Source organism: Geotrypetes seraphini, chromosome 11 (genome assembly GCF_902459505.1).
Source record: "Geotrypetes seraphini chromosome 11, aGeoSer1.1, whole genome shotgun sequence".
In the NCBI taxonomy this organism is placed as follows: Eukaryota; Metazoa; Chordata; class Amphibia; order Gymnophiona; family Dermophiidae; genus Geotrypetes; species Geotrypetes seraphini.
Window position 1 is genome coordinate 137,941,501 of NC_047094.1, and position 18,326 is coordinate 137,959,826.

General features: G+C 42.3%; 1 protein-coding gene across 5 annotated transcripts in view; it reads right to left on the reverse strand.

Moving 5' to 3' along the window:
* RBM39 (RNA binding motif protein 39) overlaps positions 1-18,326 on the reverse strand; it is a 137,933-nt gene that overhangs the window by 80,078 nt on the left and 39,529 nt on the right. For 4 of the 5 annotated variants that reach the window (XM_033963389.1, XM_033963393.1, XM_033963391.1 and 1 more), the window contains 3 exons: positions 14,545-14,739; positions 2,655-2,720; positions 2,503-2,553 (listed from right to left, as the gene is read on the reverse strand). In XM_033963389.1, the coding sequence (XP_033819280.1) occupies positions 2,503-2,553; positions 2,655-2,720; positions 14,545-14,739 (312 nt within the window). The other variant, XM_033963392.1, reaches the window with a different exon arrangement.

The window sequence follows — 18,326 nt, forward strand, 5'->3', positions numbered from 1 at the left end:
ACAAACAGTGGAGCCAACAGGACTCCTCAAAACTGCGGCTTCCTGCTGGTTCAGCTGATCGGGGGAAATTCCCCTGCTGTGATCAGCTCATCCGGCTGCAGCAGGCAGAAGAACCCCTCTCCCCCTTGCAACATCAGCAGGAGGGATGCCCACTCCCTCCTGTTTGAACCCCCTCTCCCCAATACCCCCGCCACACCTGACATCAGCAGGAGGAATGTCCATTCCCTCCTACCTGAACAACCCAATCCCCCATACCTTTACAGGAAGACTATCAGAAGGGCTGTCCACTCCCTACTGTCAGCAGGCCTGCTTCTTCACAATGTTGGGCCTTCCCCGTGCATCCTGGGATGCACAGGAAGATGCCTGAGCCAATCAGGGCCTTAGCACCTTCCTGGTGCACCTGATGCACCGGGAAGAGATGACCTGCCATTGTGAAGAGGCGTGTTGTCAGAAGGATTGTGTGGGCATCCCTCTTGCTGGTCTTTCTGTAAAGGAATGAGGGGTGTGGAGGGGAAGGGTTTGGGGGGTGCCATTCACGCAGGAGGGAGCGGGCAACCCTCCTGCTGATGTCAAAGGTGTGTGGTGGGGGGAGGGCAATTGTTCAGGCAAGAGGGAGTGCACATCTCTCCTGCCAGTTTGGGGGGGGGGGTGTCTTCTGCCTGCTGAGCTGGCAGTACTTCCCGAAGCTACGATTTCAGGGAATCCTGCCGGCTCAGCTGATCAGGGGAAATTCCTCTGCCATGATTAGCTGATGGCAAGCTGCGGTCTAGTTTCAGGATCCCCCCAGCAAAGACAGGCAGCTAAAATGTAGGCCAGGATTTTCTGGCCTACATTTCAGCCGCCTATCTTTGAATGAATCAGGCGTGATTCTCTAACTGGCAATGTTACGTGACTGACACACAATTGTCAGCTCCCAACATGGGCGCCAGTTAAGAGAATACGGGTGTTAGTGTTTTAGTCCAAGTCTGGAGTGGTTTTCTATGGCACCTTCTATGGTTCTCTTGAGATTATATTTTTCTGGTTATTTAACTTGTTTTTTCCCCCTTCCAGGGGTTATACGTTTCACACATCTGGCTTGGTTACAGAAATATTGGTGGGCATAGGCTGCACAGTAAAACTTTATAGAGGCAAGTATCAGAACTTGTACTTCGTCTCCATCTGCTTTATGGTGGATGTAACCTACTAGTTCTGGACAAGCCTACAGGATGCAAGGAAAGAAAATTAGAAGGTAAGACCAAATTTTTCTTAATGGAGAGGGACCAACAGATTATATTTCAACTGATTAATGGATATAAGAAACATGGTATATAGGTATGAATAGAAAAGGAAAGAGGGTAAATTTATTGGAAATATGTTGTTATGAAATATAAGGGGATATATGTACTATGATGAGATATATATTGTTGTGCATTACTTTGTATAATAAAATGAATAAAGAGTTTGAGGAAGAAAGGGTGGGGGGAGGGACAGATTTAATGTAAGATTAATTGTATTATGAAAGAGGGATGTACAAGTATGTATAAGTTTGGATGAAATATTTTGTTGATATGGGAAGGGATGGGAGGTGGATGGGGGGTATTAAAACATGTATAATAATATTGTTTAAGAATGTCAAGTGAGTTATGTGAATTAATTGTAATAATATTGTACACTTGTTGAAAGAAATAAAAAGGAATAAAGATTAAAAAAAAAAAAAAAAAAAAAAAAATCAAGGCATGTATTACTAATCTCTTTTTTGAAGGTGTGAAAAAAAGCATGCACTCTAGAGAATGACATGAAGACAAAGTTTGTCTCTGTCAGTTCTGTCCCATTCCCGTGACCTCTGTCCCCATTTGCACAAGCCTCAAACACACACTTATGATTTTATAATTAAATCTTTTTAATGAAGTATATAAAAAGGGACTATATTCTGTACAACTGATTATAAATCACAAATAGAGCCTTCCATTTCTATCTGGTTTTGGTACAACCTTCCCAAATATTCAGTTGCCTATGTTTTTACATCATCTGGGAAGGTAAATGGATTGTGTTTTAGAAATTGGGTGTAGAAGAGAACCTAAACTGTGTACTGGATATGCAGAAAAATAAGTGTCTAGTAAATGTTAGAAATGTTCCTTGATGTCGGCAATGATGGATGAATCCTTTGCAGTAACAGTAAGATGCTTGTGCAGCTAAGTACATGAGGGAAAAACGTTGCAGATGACAGACAAGACACAAATGATGGCATTTAACGGTTCATTGAAATCTAACAGCAGCTTCTGCAGTTTTTTTATTGTTTGTTTTTTAAATCACTCCTTCCCCCATGGGTACCTGTCCCTGTGTCATTCTTTAATGAAATCATTATATTGCTTTTGGTACCTCAGCATTCATTACTGGGATACATAACAGGCTACAGAAATAGTCTTATTTGGCAAAACTAAGAGCCCTCATAAAAGAAAGGAAAGAAAAGTAAAAGCATTAAATAGAATAAGCATACAAAGAGCTGATATAAAAAGAACCTACCTCACTGGGCTTCTGTCTCTCTTAAAAGGGCTCCTGCTTCTGGAACGTCGTCTGTTTTATAATTGAAAACAAACCCATAAACCAAGGTTAAAGGTACTCAGTGTTTGTATTAATAATAAAATTAAATGATCGACCAATGAAAATATAAAAACCTCAATTTGATGCCGTGTGGTATTCCCATCTTTCCTCTCATAGAGCTGTTAAATTTTGGTCCAGGGCTAAAAGAAAAAGATGACAAAGTCCAATTAAACTTCTAAATAAATGACTCTTGCAGCCCTTCATTTTATTAAAAATGACTTTGTATTCAAGGTGCCTCAAGAAGACCTAAGCATCTGGCTAACAAGTGTCACAGCAACAACTGGACTAAAACTACTTTGGGAAGGGACAGACTGTAGAAGAGGGAAATGGCTCAAATTAGATGCCAATGAAAGCTTATAGCACCACATTACATTCCTGGCTTGAAATTCAAAAGGAGCCAGAAGAAATCTTCAATACCAAAATATACTGGGGGAAGGGTGGGGTGGAGGGAGCCAGAACAAGAAGTGAGGAAAATGAATGTTATTTTGTCTAAGTTTAAAAAAAGAACGGTAAATTAAGAACAGAACCTGTTTATTTTGCCATGTACTGAAGAACACAGGGCTAGGATTCTCAAAACTTTGTTAAAAACCAATGGGCCACTACAATTTCAAAAAGGCGAGTCATTCTCCCAAAAACGTACATGTAAATGAGGTTGGCGGATAGTAGTGAAGGTTTGCTAAATTTGCATGTGCCCATTGCTGGTGATAGTGATTGGCACATGCGCAGAATAAATGCACAAATTTAAAAAACCAAACAAACACCAAATCAAAGATCGACAGGAGGGATACCCACTCCTTCCTTTCCACCAAAGTCAAGCAATCCCCCCCCACACACACAAAACAGCAGGAGAGATGCCCCCTCCCTCCCACTGCCATGCAACCCCTCCCCTGACACCTCCCCAACCATGCCTGACAATCCCCCGCCCTCTCCCCTTACCTTGTTTACAATGGCTGGCTGGAGGGATGCCTACTCCCTTTGGACAGCAGGCTCACCTCCTCAAAATGGCAGGCCTTCCGCTCCCCGGTGCATCTTGGGATGCTCCAGGGAGGGGTATAAGACTCTGATTGGACCAGGTTGTTCAAGGCCAAGGGGGGAGGGTTGTGTGGTGATGGGAAGGAATGGGGATCTCTCCCGCTGCTGGAGGGGGGCATTGCTTGGCAGTGGGAGGGAGTGGGCATCTCTCCTACTGCCAAGGGGTGGAGGCGATGGGTTGATCAACGGCAGCAAAATTTTCGGACAGGTCTGAGCTGTCAAGTCTTACTTTCCTGTTAGTGCCTGCTTCCGTGATCTCTGTATGACGGAGCCTCAAATTCTGAGACTCTTCTAGCAGAAGTAACTGCTACCAGGAAGACTACTTTGACTGATAGATGATCCAAGAGAGAAGCTTCCTATAAGGGCTCATATGAGTGAGTCCTAAAACTGTAAGCTCTTTAGAGCAGGGACCATCTCGTGTGTGTTTAATGTACAGCGCTGCGTGCATCTGGTAGAGACTGTGAAAGTCACTCCAGAACCTCCATTTTTTTTTTCAGCTGCAGCCACAGTAATGTTTTGGTTTAGTCATGTTGGAAAGTCCAAATGCGCCACAAGAGCAGCTTCCTAGTTGAATGTATTCTCCTCCAATATTTTCTGATAAGCCGACTAAATTCCTTCTGTCGCTGTAGCTCACTCCCCACCCCAAACAGCAGAGATCTACCTCCATGCCTCATTTCATAGGCCTTTGTTGATGCCTCTCCAAATATAGTGTTTATGGTTGGTCTTTCAAATTATTTTGCTCCAGAAATGTTGAGGCTTTTTGAGTGTCTATTTGGCATATTGTAAGCAGGCTGTGGTAAATGGCTTTTTTTTCTGGCAACTCTACCATGGAGCCCATTTTTGTTCTTTACTGTGCTTGCTGAAAAGGTTAACATTTTGTCTCAGAGAAGCCTGCAATTCAATTGCTTTTGGATTTTTCTTTGCATGTTTCCTTGTAACTGTGTCTGAAATCTTTTGTCTACTTGTCTGTAGCTTGGTATTAACAGAACTCATAATTTTCCACTTTTTGATCAGAGTTTGGACAGTATTAATTGACATTTTCAAATCTTTGGATATCTTTTTATACACTTATCCTGATTTATAAAGTTGAAATACTTCTGCTCGCAGATCCTTTAACAGTTCTTTGGCTATCCCCATGCTTCAGTAACCAGCAGCCCTAGTTAAGAAACTCATTTATACACAATCAAACAAGGCACAATGGTGGATACTAAATGGCTACGGACCTTTATGTGAAGAAAATCAATAAAAACAAGAGAAAAAGGAAGCCGATATGGTTCTCCAACCTAGTGGCTGGGAAAATAAAGGCGAAAGAGTTGGTGTTCATGAAATATAAAAAAAACCCAAGAAGAGGAGAGCAGAAAGGACTACAGGGTGAAACTGAAAGAAGCCAAGAGAGATACGTTTGGCGAAGGCATAGGCGGAAGAACAAATGGCTAAAAATGTAAAAAAGGGAGATAAAAATTTTTTCAGATATATTAGTGAAAGGAGGAAGATAAAAAATGGAATTGCTAGGCTAAAAGATGCTGGGAACCAATATGTGGAGAGTGATGAGGAGAAAGCGAATGTGCTAAACAAATACTTCTGTTCTGTGTTCACAGAAGAAAATCCTGGAGAAGGACCGAGATTGTCTAGCAAAGTTACACAAGAAAATGGAGTAGATTCTGCGCCGTTCACGGAGGAGGGTGTTTATGAGCAACTTGAAAAACTGAAGGTGGTCAAAGCGATGGGACCAGACGGGATCCATCCCAGGATACTAAGGGAGCTCAGAGAGGTTCTGGCGAGTCCTATTAAAGACTTGTTCAACAAATCTCTGGAGACGGGAGTGATTCCTGGGGATTGGAGGAGAGCGGATGTGGTCCCTATTCATAAAAGTGGTCACAGGGATGAAGCAGGAAACTACAGGCCGGTGAGCCTCACTTCAGTTGTTGGAAAAATAATGGAAGTGTTGCTGAAAGAAAGGATAGTGTACTTCCTTGAATCTAATGGGTTACAGGATCCGAGGCAACATGGCTTTACAAAAAGTAAATCGTGCCAAACGAACCTGATTGAATTTTTTGATTGGGTGACCAGAGAGCTGGATCGAGGACATATGCTAGATGTAATTTACTTGGATTTCAGCAAAGCCTTTGATTCAGTTCCTCATAGGAGGCTGTTGAACAAACTTGAAGGGCTGAAGTTAGGACCCAAAGTGGTGAACTGGGTCAGAAACTGGCTGTCGGACAGACGCCAGAGGGTGGTGGTTAATGGAAGTCGCTCGAAGGAAGGAAAGGTGACTAGTGGAGTCCCTCAGGGTTCGGTGCTGGGGCCAATCCTGTTCAATATGTTTGTGAGTGACATTGCTGAAGGGTTAGAAGGAAAAGCGTGCCTTTTTGCAGATGATACCAAGATTTGTAACAGAGTAGATACCGAAGAGGGAGTGGAAAATATGAAAAAGGATCTGCAAAAGTTAGAGGAATGGCCTAATGCTTGGCAACTAAAATTCAACGCAAAGAAATGCAGAGTAATGCATTTGGGGATTAATAATAGGAAGGAACCGTATATGCTGGGAGGAGAGAAGCTGATATGCACGGACGGGGAGAGGGACCTTGGGGGTGATAGTGTCCGAAGATCTAAAGGCGAAAAAACAGTGTGACAAGGCAGTGGCTGCTGCCAGAAGGATGCTGGGCTGTATAAAGAGAGGCATAGCCAGTAGAAGGAAGAAGGTGTTCATGCCCCTGTACAGGTCATTGGTAAGGCCCCACTTGGAGTATTGTGTTCAGTTTTGGAGACCGTATCTGGCGAAGGACGTAAGAAGACTTGAAGCGGTCCAGAGGAGGGCGACGAAAAGGATAGGAGGCTTGCGCCAGAAGACGTATGAGGAGAGACTGGAAGCCCTGAATATGTATACCCTAGAGGAAAGGAGAGACAGGGGAGATATGATTCAGACGTTCAAATACTTGAAGGGTATTAACATAGAACAAAATCTTTTCCAGAGAAAGGAAAATGGTAAAACCAGAGGACATAATTTGAGATTGAGGGGTGGTAGATTCAGGGGCAATATTAAGAAATTCTACTTTACGGAGACGGTGGTGGATGCCTGGAATGCACTCCCGAGAGAGGTGGTGGAGAGTAAAACTGTGACTGAGTTCAAAGAAGCATGGGACAAACACAGAAGATTTAGAATCAGAAAATAATATTAAATATTGAACTAGGCCAGTACTGGGTAGACTTGCACGGTCTGTGTCTGGCCGTTTGGTGGAGGTTGGGCTGGGGAGGGCTTCAATGGCTGGGAAGGTGTAGATGGGCTGGAGTAAGTCTTAACAGAGATTTCGGCAGTTGGAACCCAAGCACAGTACCGGGTAGAGCTTTGGATTCTTGCCCAGAAATAGCTAAGAAGAAAAAATTTTTTTAAAAAAATTTCTATTTAATCAGGTTGGGCAGACTGGATGGACCATTCGGGTCTTTATCTGCCATCATCTACTATCTTACTATGGTACTGATCAAATGTTTACATACCCTTTGAGCTAATATACACTGAAGTTATTACATACTGGTTGAGATGACAATCTGTGATGACAATTCTGTGATGATAAGCAGCTTCACCTGACTAATAACCCTAAAATTAAAGAATGGTGTTTTGGAGAATAATAATATAAGAATAGCCTTACTGGGTCAGACCAATTGTCCATCAAGCCTAGTATCCCATCTTCATGGAGACCAATCCAAGTCACAAGTACCTGACAAAAATCCAAATAGTAGCAACATTCCATGCCACTGATCCAGGGCAAGCATTAGCTTCCCCTGTGTCTGTCTCAACAGCAGACTATGGACTCTTCCTCCAGGAACTTGTCCAAACCTTTTTTAAAACCAGTTACATTAACCGCTCTCACCACATCCTCTAGCAATGCATTCCAGATATTCTCTGAGTGAAAAAATATTTCCTCATATTGGTTTTCAAAATATTACTCTGTAACTTCCTTGAGTGTCCAGTAGTCTTTATAAATCTTGATGAGGTAAAAAAAAAATTTGATCCACTTGTACTCGTTGTACCCAGGATTTTGTAGACTTCAATCATATCTCCCCTCGGCCATCTCTTTTCCAAGCTGAGAGCCCTATCCTCTTTAGTCTTTCCTCAAACGAGAGGAGTTCCATCCCCTTTATCGTCTTGGTTGCTCTTCTTTGAACCTTTTCTAGTGCCACTATATTTTTTTGAGATAAGATGACCAAAACTGATTGCAATACAGAAAGTGAGGTCGCACCAATGAGCGATGCAGATCCTAAACTTTGTCACTTACACTGACAGCTTTCCAGCTATTTTAAGAACTGCCATACTGGGAGAGACCAAAGTTGCATCAAGCCCAGTATCCAATTTTCAACAGTGGTCAACCCAGGTCCCAAGTACCTAGCTAGATCCCAAGTAGCAAAATAGATTTTATGCTGTTAATCCTAAGAATAAGCAGTAGATTTCCCCAAGCCATCACAATAATGGCCTATGGATTTATTTTAGTAAGTTATCGAAACTTCTTTTTTTTTTTAACTCTGCTGATTTTCTCCGATTTGTTTTAAATCTTTTACTTATTAGCTTCATCTCATGCCCCCTAGTCCTAGTATTTTTGGAAAAAGTAAACAGGCGATTTACATGTACCCTTTCCACTCTATTCAGTATTTTATAGACCTCTCTGATATCTCCTCTGAGCTGTCTTTTCGCCAAGCTGCCCTAGCCGCTTTAGCCTTTCCTCACAGGGAAATCATCCCGTCCCAGTTCATAGACAACGGCGCGAAAGACAAAGGCGCACCCGGACAATTGAGCGCAGCGCGGAGGCGCGCGCCGCTCTAAATTACTGTTTTTAGGGCTCCGACGGGGGGGGGGCGTGTTTACTTAATAGACATCGCGCCGGCGTTATGGGGGTTTGGGGGTTTGTAACCCCCCACATTTTACTGTAAACTTAACTTTTTCCCTAAAAACAGGGAAAAAGTGAAGTTTTCAGTAAAATGTGGGGGGTTACAACCCCCCACAACGCGGCACGAGCCCTATAAACAGTAATTTAGAGCGGTGCGCGCCTCCACACTGCGCTCAATTGTCTGGGCGTGCCTTTGTCCCGGCGCACTTTTGACCTGACACCGTCCCTTTTATCATTTTTGTTGCCCTTCTCAGTACCTTTTCTAATTACGCTATATCTTTTTTGAGATAAGGCAGGTGACACTAAATTGTTCAAAGTTGTTAAAATGCATGCAGATTGTGAAAAATTGCAGGCAGACCATAGGAAATTAGAAGACAAATGCAAAGTGATGCACATTGGGAATAACAACCCAAACCACAGTTACTGGATGCTAAGGTCCATCTTGGGGCTAAGCGCCCAAGAAAAGGATCTGGGTGTCATTGTAGATAATAAAATGAAACCTTCCACCCAATGTGCAGCGGCGGCCATAAAAGCAAACAAGATACTGGGAATTATTAAAAAGGGATGGTTAACAAGACTAAGAATGTTATAATGTCTTTGTATCACTCTATGGTGCGACCTCACCTGGAGTATTGCATTCAATTCTGGTCTCCTTATGTCAAGAAAGATAGCGGCACTAGAAAAGGTTCAAAGACGAGCGACCAAGATAATAAAGAGGATGGAACTCCTCTCGCATAAGGAAAGACTAAATAGGTTAGGGCTCTTCAGCTTGGAAAGGATACAGCTGAGGGGAGATATGATTAAAGTCTACAAAATCCTGGGTGGAGTAGAACGGGTACAAGTGGATCGATTTTTCACTCTGTCAAAAATTACAAAGACTAGGGACACTCGATGATGATACAGGGAAATATTTTTAAAACCAATAGGAGGAAATATTTTTTCACTCAAGAGAATAGTTAAACTCTGGAATGCTTTGCCAGAAGTTGTGGTAAGAGAGGATAGCACAGAAGAAAGGTTTAGACAATTTCCTGGAGGAAAATACCATAGTGTTATTGAGAAAGATATGGGGGAAGCCACTGCTTGCCCTGGATCGGTAGCATGAAATGTTGCTACTCTTTGGGTTTTGGCCAGGTACTTGTGACTTGGATTGGCCATCGTGAGAATGGGCTACTGGGCTTGATGGACCATTGGTCTGACCCAATAAGGCTATTCTTATGTTCTAACCAGAATTGCACACAGTATTTGAGATGTGGCCATACTATAGAGCAATACAAAGCCCATTATAACATTTTCATCTTTGTTTTCGATTTCTTTCTTGATAATTCCAAATATTCTATTTTCTCTCTTAGCCACCACTACCACATATTGAGCTGAGGGTTTCAAAGGATCCTCAACAATGACACCTAGATCCTTTCCCTGAACAGCGACTCTTAACGTGGAACCCAGCATCATGTAGCTATAGTTCGGGGTCCTCTTTCCCACATGCATCACTTTGCACTTGCTCACATTAAATGACATCTGCCATTTTGATGCCTAGTCTTCCAATCTCACAAGGCCCTCTTGCAATTTTTCACAATCCTCTTGTGATTTACAACTTTGGTGTCATCAGCAAATATAATTACCTCCTATTCTACGACTTTCTAATTTCCTCAGAAGTCTTTCATGAGGCACGGGGATCTGTTCAAAAGGTTCCAGGACAACATGAATTGCGTGCCAATGGAAGTTTTTTTGAGACACGCTAGGCGGCGCTGAGTAGCTTGAAACCTCACGAGTAACCTCCTTTATTCTGTTTGTTGATATCTGTTTTCATCTCTGAGCTACAGAAGTTTTTATGAAAATGTGTTTTCATGATCGACTATTTTTCATCATGTGCAGCCTCAATGAGCAGCACTACACTATGATGTTCTGTTTTAAATTGGGTAAGATTGCTACAGAAACTTATGAAATGTTGAAAATGGCTTATGGGGAACACGTCATGAGTCATGGAAGGTGTTATTTATGCTTCAAAAATGGTTGTGAATCAGTGCAAGACGATTCGCGAACTGTAAGACCATCAATGTCAACTGATGATGATCATGTTGATAAATAACGTCAACTGATGATGATCATGTTGATAAATAACGTCAACTGATGATGATCATGTTGATAAAGTATGCGTTAATCGGCGATTAGCTGTTAAGAGAATTGGCAGAGGAATGCAACATCGCCATTGCTTCATGGCGCAACATTCTAACCGAGAAGTTAGGGATGTCTCCCACTGAGGCAAAATTTGTTCCACGGTTGAACCACCACCACAAAAAAAAAAACATGACAGTTCTTCCCCAGTCACTTTACTCTCCTGACTTGGCCCCTGATGACTTCTTGTTTCTTAAACTTAAATCCATGTTGAAAGAAAAGCGATTCAACACCATTGAAAACATAAAGCAAAATTTGACACAGCAACTTTTGGCAATTCCTGAAGATGAGTTTAAGGACTGTTTCTAGAAGTGGAATTGACGTTGGGCAGGGGAGTACTTTGAAGGGGACCCAATGGAATAAGTTGTAAGATTGTTTAATAAATTTTTATAAAATCAGTCCTGGAACTTTTTGAACATATCTCATACCTTTTGCAAATCCAAACATACAATATCATCCGGCTTACCTTTATCCACGTGTTCATCACACCTTCAAAGAAATGCAGTAGATTGGCGAGGCAAGATTTCTCTTGACTAAATCCTACACTTACAGAATTAGCCAAAGGCAGTGAAACTAACAAAACATCTTAAACCTCTGCCTGGGAGCTCAGCTGAAAGCTCTAAGAATGATGTTGGAACTAAATCAAAAGCAACAGAAAACTTGACCAAAGCCTCCAGAAGGAACAGTTGCATTTGCACAACACAAAAGGTCTTATAATTAACCGTCACATTAAAGAGAGAATAAGCAAATGTAGTTGAGTACCACAGGCTAACAAAAGGTAGAGAAATCATACAAAGCCAAACAGTGTGATGTACTGTAGATGAAACACCTCATTGAACTGTTAACTACAAAATAGGAATGAACTGGTTCAGACAGAACATATGCTCAAGACTTTAAAAAAAACCACATTAAAAATAAGCAGGTACCAAAAAAATATAGCAAAACCATGGTCACCACAGAGGCGACTGATCCCTCAGCCCAAAAGAAAAAAAACTGCCAACTCTCTTGAAGCAGCTAATGGTGGTAAAAATAAAATCAGCCCTCCTGAGGATAAAAGAAAGCTGTCAAGCTGAAAACACAGAGACTGGAAAGGCACCAAAGACACCAAATGCATATTTCTTTTTTGTTACCGACAATTAAAAACCCCCAAATGCACTTAAATTACAGACGCAGAAGCTGTTTGTCCACCAGTAAACAAGAAAAACATAGGGACTTAGTGAAGTAAAAACTATACGCTCTTCAGGAGACTGCCAAACACAGAAGTTCCAATAAGCTTTTGCCTCATTTCGCTCCAAAGTCACCTCAGTGGTCAGAAGGAGTGGATCTGGAGGGAACTGCCACCATCAGATGTAGAGGAAGAGGGACCAAGCTCCATGAGATATATGGAATTAACCAGGCTAGGAGCTACCGGACAAACACCAAGAAGGAGCTACACTATCCATCCACCAACTCCTTGGAGACAGAAAAATACTGAATGTCCCAGGCTGCACAATACCCTAAAAGGGCAAAACTCTGGAAACTACTTTTTTTTCTGTGTCTCTTTCCACTGGTAGATGGACATAACCCATTCATTCTAGGCTGGTCTGGCATAGACGTAATGGAAAGATTAGATACTCCAATCACACATTATGGCATTTGCCCTGAAGTTCCTCCTAATAACAGTGCAAGGGAAAAGGATACTTGCTAATGGCAACTCCCAGAGTACATCTATCTGCCTTTCCACAGTCACACTTAGGAGAAAGGAGCCTTGATTGGGTGAAAGACCAATAGTGCTGCTACAAAAGACAATGGAAAAACTAGCTCTATATTTACTGAACTTAAGCATTAGAAAAACAAACAAGTTATCCAGGTAAGGCCATAAGAACTCATCATTACAGAGTGCCTCTAGCCATCCTATAGAGACCAGAACCAGGCCATGAAGTAAGTTGAAGTTGCAACTGTCTTGTAAATTCAGAGCTGGTGAGAGAACTCATAGGTCTAAAAAGTCAGTCCCCAGAAGAAAGAAAAAGCTAGTCATACTATAGTGGCCCAGAAATGAAACCCCCCCCTCCATCAAACTCAGTCCTGGCTCTATTTATTTATTTATTTAATTTGATTTCTAGCCCGTCCTCCCCAAACCTCAGAACGGGTTACATAATGACATTCACAGTGCAGACATTTTACAAAAGCGAAGGTCATGACTGGTCATAGGGTAGTGGGTACATAAGGGGAAAAAGGTTGAAATTTCACAGAGACTAAGGAGCTCAAAGAAGGGATACAGAAGGGGGGGGGGCAGGCTGTTGGAGTCTGTTTAGCTGAAAAGGAGGCTCTTCACTGCTCTTCGGAATGTCATCAGTGAGTTCTGAGATCTTATCTGATCAGGCAACTGGTTCCATATTTGAGGGATGAAATCACAGTATGAGCGTTTCCGGGCAGTTTCCATCTAGAGGGATTTTCCTTGAGGGATGCACAGTCTTTCCACAGCTGAACGGAGGGGGCAATTGGGAGTGTACTGTTGTAGTTTGGAAGCTATGTATGTAAGGATTTTCCCTGAGGGATGCACAGCTGAGCGGAGGGGGCGATTGGGGGTGTACTGTTGTAGTTTGGAAGCTATGTATGTAGGGGTTATGTTGTGGAATCTTTTGTGAGCAATTATTAGAGCTTTGAAAATGCAGCGTTTCCTTTTAGGTAGCCAATGTTCTACTTGGAGAGCTGGAGTCACAATAGTTGAGGCTGTATAGGAGTCTTATTGCTGCATTTTGGACCCGCTCAAATTCCTTTGTAGTGATGCCATTGAATAGAGTTGCAGTACTCAAGTCTTGAGAGTACATAAGACGTGGATGAGTTGGGTTAAGTCAGGTTTGGAGAGGTAACGTTTAATCCTTCAGAGTTGTCGAAGGTAACAGAAGGAGGTGGAGACTACCTGTGAGATGTGGGCCGAGAGGGATAAGTGGCCGTCCAGTATCACTCCGAGGCTGCGTACCTGGTCCTTTGCTATTAGGGAGGTTGATTCCCAGGTTAGTGTTGGGCGGGTGAAATTGGTGCTTCTTTTCCTGATCCAGAGTTCGGTTTTTGAGGTATTCAGCTAGAGTTTGTTGGCTGTCATCCAGTTCTTTAAGTTGGAGAGGCAGCTTTGGAGATTGGAGAGCTGGGAAGATCAGTTTTCATCTAGAGGGAGCAGCAGCTAGAGGTTGTCAGCATAGGAGTGGATTTTGATGCTGTATTTATGAGCGATATCTATGATTGGCCTAATGAAAGGTTGAATAGGAGTTCAAAATAGGAGTACTAATGGATTTCCTGTCCTATTAACCCTCTTTCTTCCTCCCCTCTTAAAGTCAATCAATTTGTACCTTTGCTTAATTTTTGTAAACCGCATATAACTTCACGGTATTGCGGTATATAAGCTGTTATTATTATTATTACTAAAGTAGAACTAAAGGCCTCTGCCCCAGGAGCTCTGCTTGCAAAGCTGTGCCAACAGTCTGCACAATGTGAGGAAGGCCTGAATCCAGACCCTTATAAGGGAAATTACATTAACTCTGACTTTTATCTCCATCTACTTGCACGAGCACACACTCACTTGTCTGAACTGGCATAAATAAAAGAAAAGTTGACATGCCAAACATTCAATGAAGTGTCATCCTTTTCCAAGGCAGCGATCAGTTTTGACAGTTTGTCATAAATTTTAGAAGAGGCAGCTAAATAAATAAATAAATATTAAAATAAAATACTTACAGATATAAAAAAATTTTCACAATATTTGGGGTTTCAATTATTTCCGTGAAGAAAAGATATGCAATTTCAGAAGAGTCACATGAAGCACTAAAGCAGCAAATATATCTGACAGTAATCTGGGGGGGAAAAAAAAAACAAAGCATCAAATTCACATTTAACATACTAGGGATTTCTGTAATGGCCTCTGAACCGTCTATCTCTGCTCCTTGAACGGCTACGTCTTCGTTCTTTACTACGGCTACGTTTCCTTTCACGACTTCTGCTCTTCTTCCTCTCTCGATCTCTACTGCGTTTACGTTCCTTGCTTCGGCTCCTCTTTCTTTCATGACTTCGACTTCTACTTCTGCTTTTTTTCCTCCTTAACAAAAGAAAAAAATGATTAGGTTCTTACCTTGATAATATATTTTCCAGTAGACAGGGATGGTAGGCTAAACCATAGGATTATTCATCTGTGCTCATGAGCATACTGTAGAAAAGCTGCAAATGACCTCTTCAATTCCTCCTCCTTCGCGCCACAGTCTCTGCTGCCCCCTTCAGTTTGTACCAAGGCTGGTGACAGCCCTACAGATGAAGCCAGGAGAAAGGAGGAGATGGGGGAATTCCCCAAAACCAGGTTTCTGATCTGCTCGGATTAAGTTAAAACAATCAATGAAGAAACAGTAATGTAGTTAAAACAATAACAAGCCTTTTAGAGGAACAATGATTTCTTTTTTTTTTTTAAATAAATCTTTATTGATTTTTCAAGCTACAATTGTGCAAATGAATCACAAATATAGATATTACAAACTAAGCACAACAAATGTATAACTTTAATGCTCTAATATTTTTATCCCCACCCTTCCACCTAATACAAATATATTAAAATCTTCATGAAACTATTCATAAATTCCTATATCAATACTATTTCCATTCCCTCACCCCCACGGGTGATTTCAATGATTTCAAGAAACAGCCTGAACATTTATGGAGCTCAACCATTTCTCCCTTGTACTCCTATACACAGTCTCTTCCTAGTCCAATAGTATGGAAGTGAAATCTTAGCTATGAAGTTGACCATTAAGCTTGAGCCAGAAAGCAGGCGCCTCATAAATTGCTGGGCAGCAGTTCTGTATACCATCCCTATCTACTAGAAGAGATTATCAAGTTAAAAACCTAATCACGTTTTCCACTGCAATAGGGATGGTATGCTGAACCATAGGGACATACCTAAGCAGTCCCCAAAGTCTAGGGTGGCAGAGATTATTAGCATGCATGCAGTACTGAGGACCCAAAAACAATATCCTCCTGTGCTGCTATAACCGCCCTATAGAATTTGGTAAAAGTATGAAGGAAAAGGTCACTGATCTACAAATCTCCTCAGAAGGAATTGCCCTCGCTTCTTCCCAAGAGGAGGCTACTCCTCTTGTTGAATGTGCCTTTAATAAGATAGGCAGCTGTTTGCCACAAATAATGTATGCTCTATGAATCCATCTAAAGATGGTGACCTTGGAAGCGGGTCTGCCTCATCTTGCCTGACTGGTTAACACAAAAAGATGATCAGAGCTTTAAGGCCCTGTCTTTCTTCCTGGACCCTGTGGGATGAAATGTTGGAAGTTTAACCTCTTGGTCGACATGAAATGCCAAGACAACTTTCGGTAAGAAGGAGGGAACCGTATGCAAGATCACTCCTGCTTCTGTGATCCTGAGGAATGGCTCTCTGTATGACAGAGCCTCAAATTCTGAGACTCTTCTAGCAGAAGTAACTGCTACCAAGAAGACTACTTTGACTGATAGATGATCCAAAAGAGAAGCTTCCTATAAGGGCTCATACGGAGTTCTGAGTGAGTCCTTCTAAGACTATTAAGATTCCCAGATCAGCAGGATACCTATAAAGAATTTAACTATGTCTGGATGGGCTGCTAGCGAAGCTCTCTTCTCTTGGCCACTGAAGCACGAGAGCCCTGCTTCTTGAACCTTAAGGGATGTCAATGCCAATCCCATGTTTAGGCTCTCTTGGAGGAATGACAGTACGAGATTTGAGCTTTTTTCCAGTTCTAACTTTTCTCTGCTGCACCAGCACTGAAACTTCTCCCATGCCTTAGCTTAGGCTGAAACCGTTATTGGCTTTTTGGCTCTAAGGAAAAAGTATTAATGACTACTTCTGAATATCATTTTTGGACTAGTGCTGTGCTCAAGAATCATGTCGTAAGACCAAAGCATTCCAGATCTTCAAGAGCAATCGGGCCCTGAGAGAGCAAGTCTGGGTGCACCTGGAGTTTGAGACTGTTCCTTCCTGCAGGCATACGAGATCCACGTACCATGGGCACCTGGGCTAATCTGGTGCTACTAGAACTGCCGTTCCAGGGTGATTTGCTATTAGGTTGATCATCTGGTCTATCATGAGCCAAGGTGGGAACACCTATAGTAGCCTGGTCTCTGGCCTTGGTTGAACCAGGGTGTCTAGCCCTGCACTTCTGAGTTTGCATCTTCTCATATTTCTTTTGATTCAAACCCCTTACCCCTTTAGGATGGAACAATCGCCTTTTCTTGGGCTGTGAAGCCTCTGTGCCCTTATAGTATGCGGGACTGCTGTCCCAGGACTCCAGGAGGTGTTTCTTCCCCTCCCTCCCAACGGGACCCTTTGCCTTTCTCCAGCTCTAGAAGAATGTGGAAAGGCTAAGCCCGGAGATCCTGCCCCTCCATCCCATGCCGCATAAAACATGGCACAAGGGCACTCTTCAGCCACCCATCCAGCGCAAATAAGGTATGAAATAAGGGTATTGGGGTCTGAGGACTCCATCCCTGTCAGTTTTGAGGCAAAACAAGTTGTTTTGGAGACGCTGAATAACTTGGGGAGGGGGGGAATTGGTAAATCCAAGATGGCTGCCACAGCAGCATTTTGGTGCCAAAACCAGCTTCTATATTCTTCAAGGCTGACCAAAAAATAGGATTTTAGAGAAGGGGGAACAAAGATCTACTTGCAGAAAAAGTCAAACACATTTTTCAAGACGAAAGTGTCTCTAGCTGCCAGTCAGCTCCCAAGACGAGATTGTTGGGCTGCCAGTCAGACTGAAGCTCTACCACTCTCCCCCAAAGACTAAGACACACAGTGGGGAAAGTGTAGCCAGCATCCTGAGCACCCCAAAGGACCACTACTGATGCCTAACAGCCTGTGCTCATGCTCCTGACAAAGTAAAGGAAGAGAGCAAGTGCAGAGGGCCCAGAACCCTGAGCTCCATAAATCTTCAGCAGGCATAATGTACAGTCCCTGAAGGATACACCTGCCAACTTCAAACTTAAATGTCTACTCCTCTCCAAGCAGGCAGATCAGTCCCTTTGAACTGGGGTCCCAGACACCGTACAAAAAAAATCCATGAACAAGACAAAAAAACACCGCAAAACAAAGAAAGAGCAGATCAGAAAAACCCTTTTAGGCTCACTTTCACAAGGAAGAACTGAAGGGCACAGTGGAGACCATGGAGGAGGAGGAGTTGAATAGCTGTGACTGATATTTTCTGCAGTATGCTCACGAGCATAGATGAATAACCCAATGGTTTAGCATACCATCCCCTATTGCACTGGAAATTAGCATTATGGTATTTTATCTCACCTAATAGTATGTTAACATCTTAAACAATCTTCTGGATATGTAATATAGCACTTTTAGTCTTTCCCTTGAACATTTCTCTTATTCTGCTGTCTAATGTAAGTGATAAAAGCATATGGAGCATGCTATGTTTTCTAAACCCTCTGTGAAAATACTAAACTTATGTGTACAAAGATGTTATCCATATACAGTCAACCTTCAGTCAAATAAACATGCTGCCATAGAAGAATTATTATTCACTCAAAACTTCATATATAACAATTAAAATAGAAAGACAAAAATGGAGAAAAACAGACCTCAATATTCTGGCTCCTCAACTCCTCAACTCACAAGGTGTCAATTGAAGCCCATATCAACAC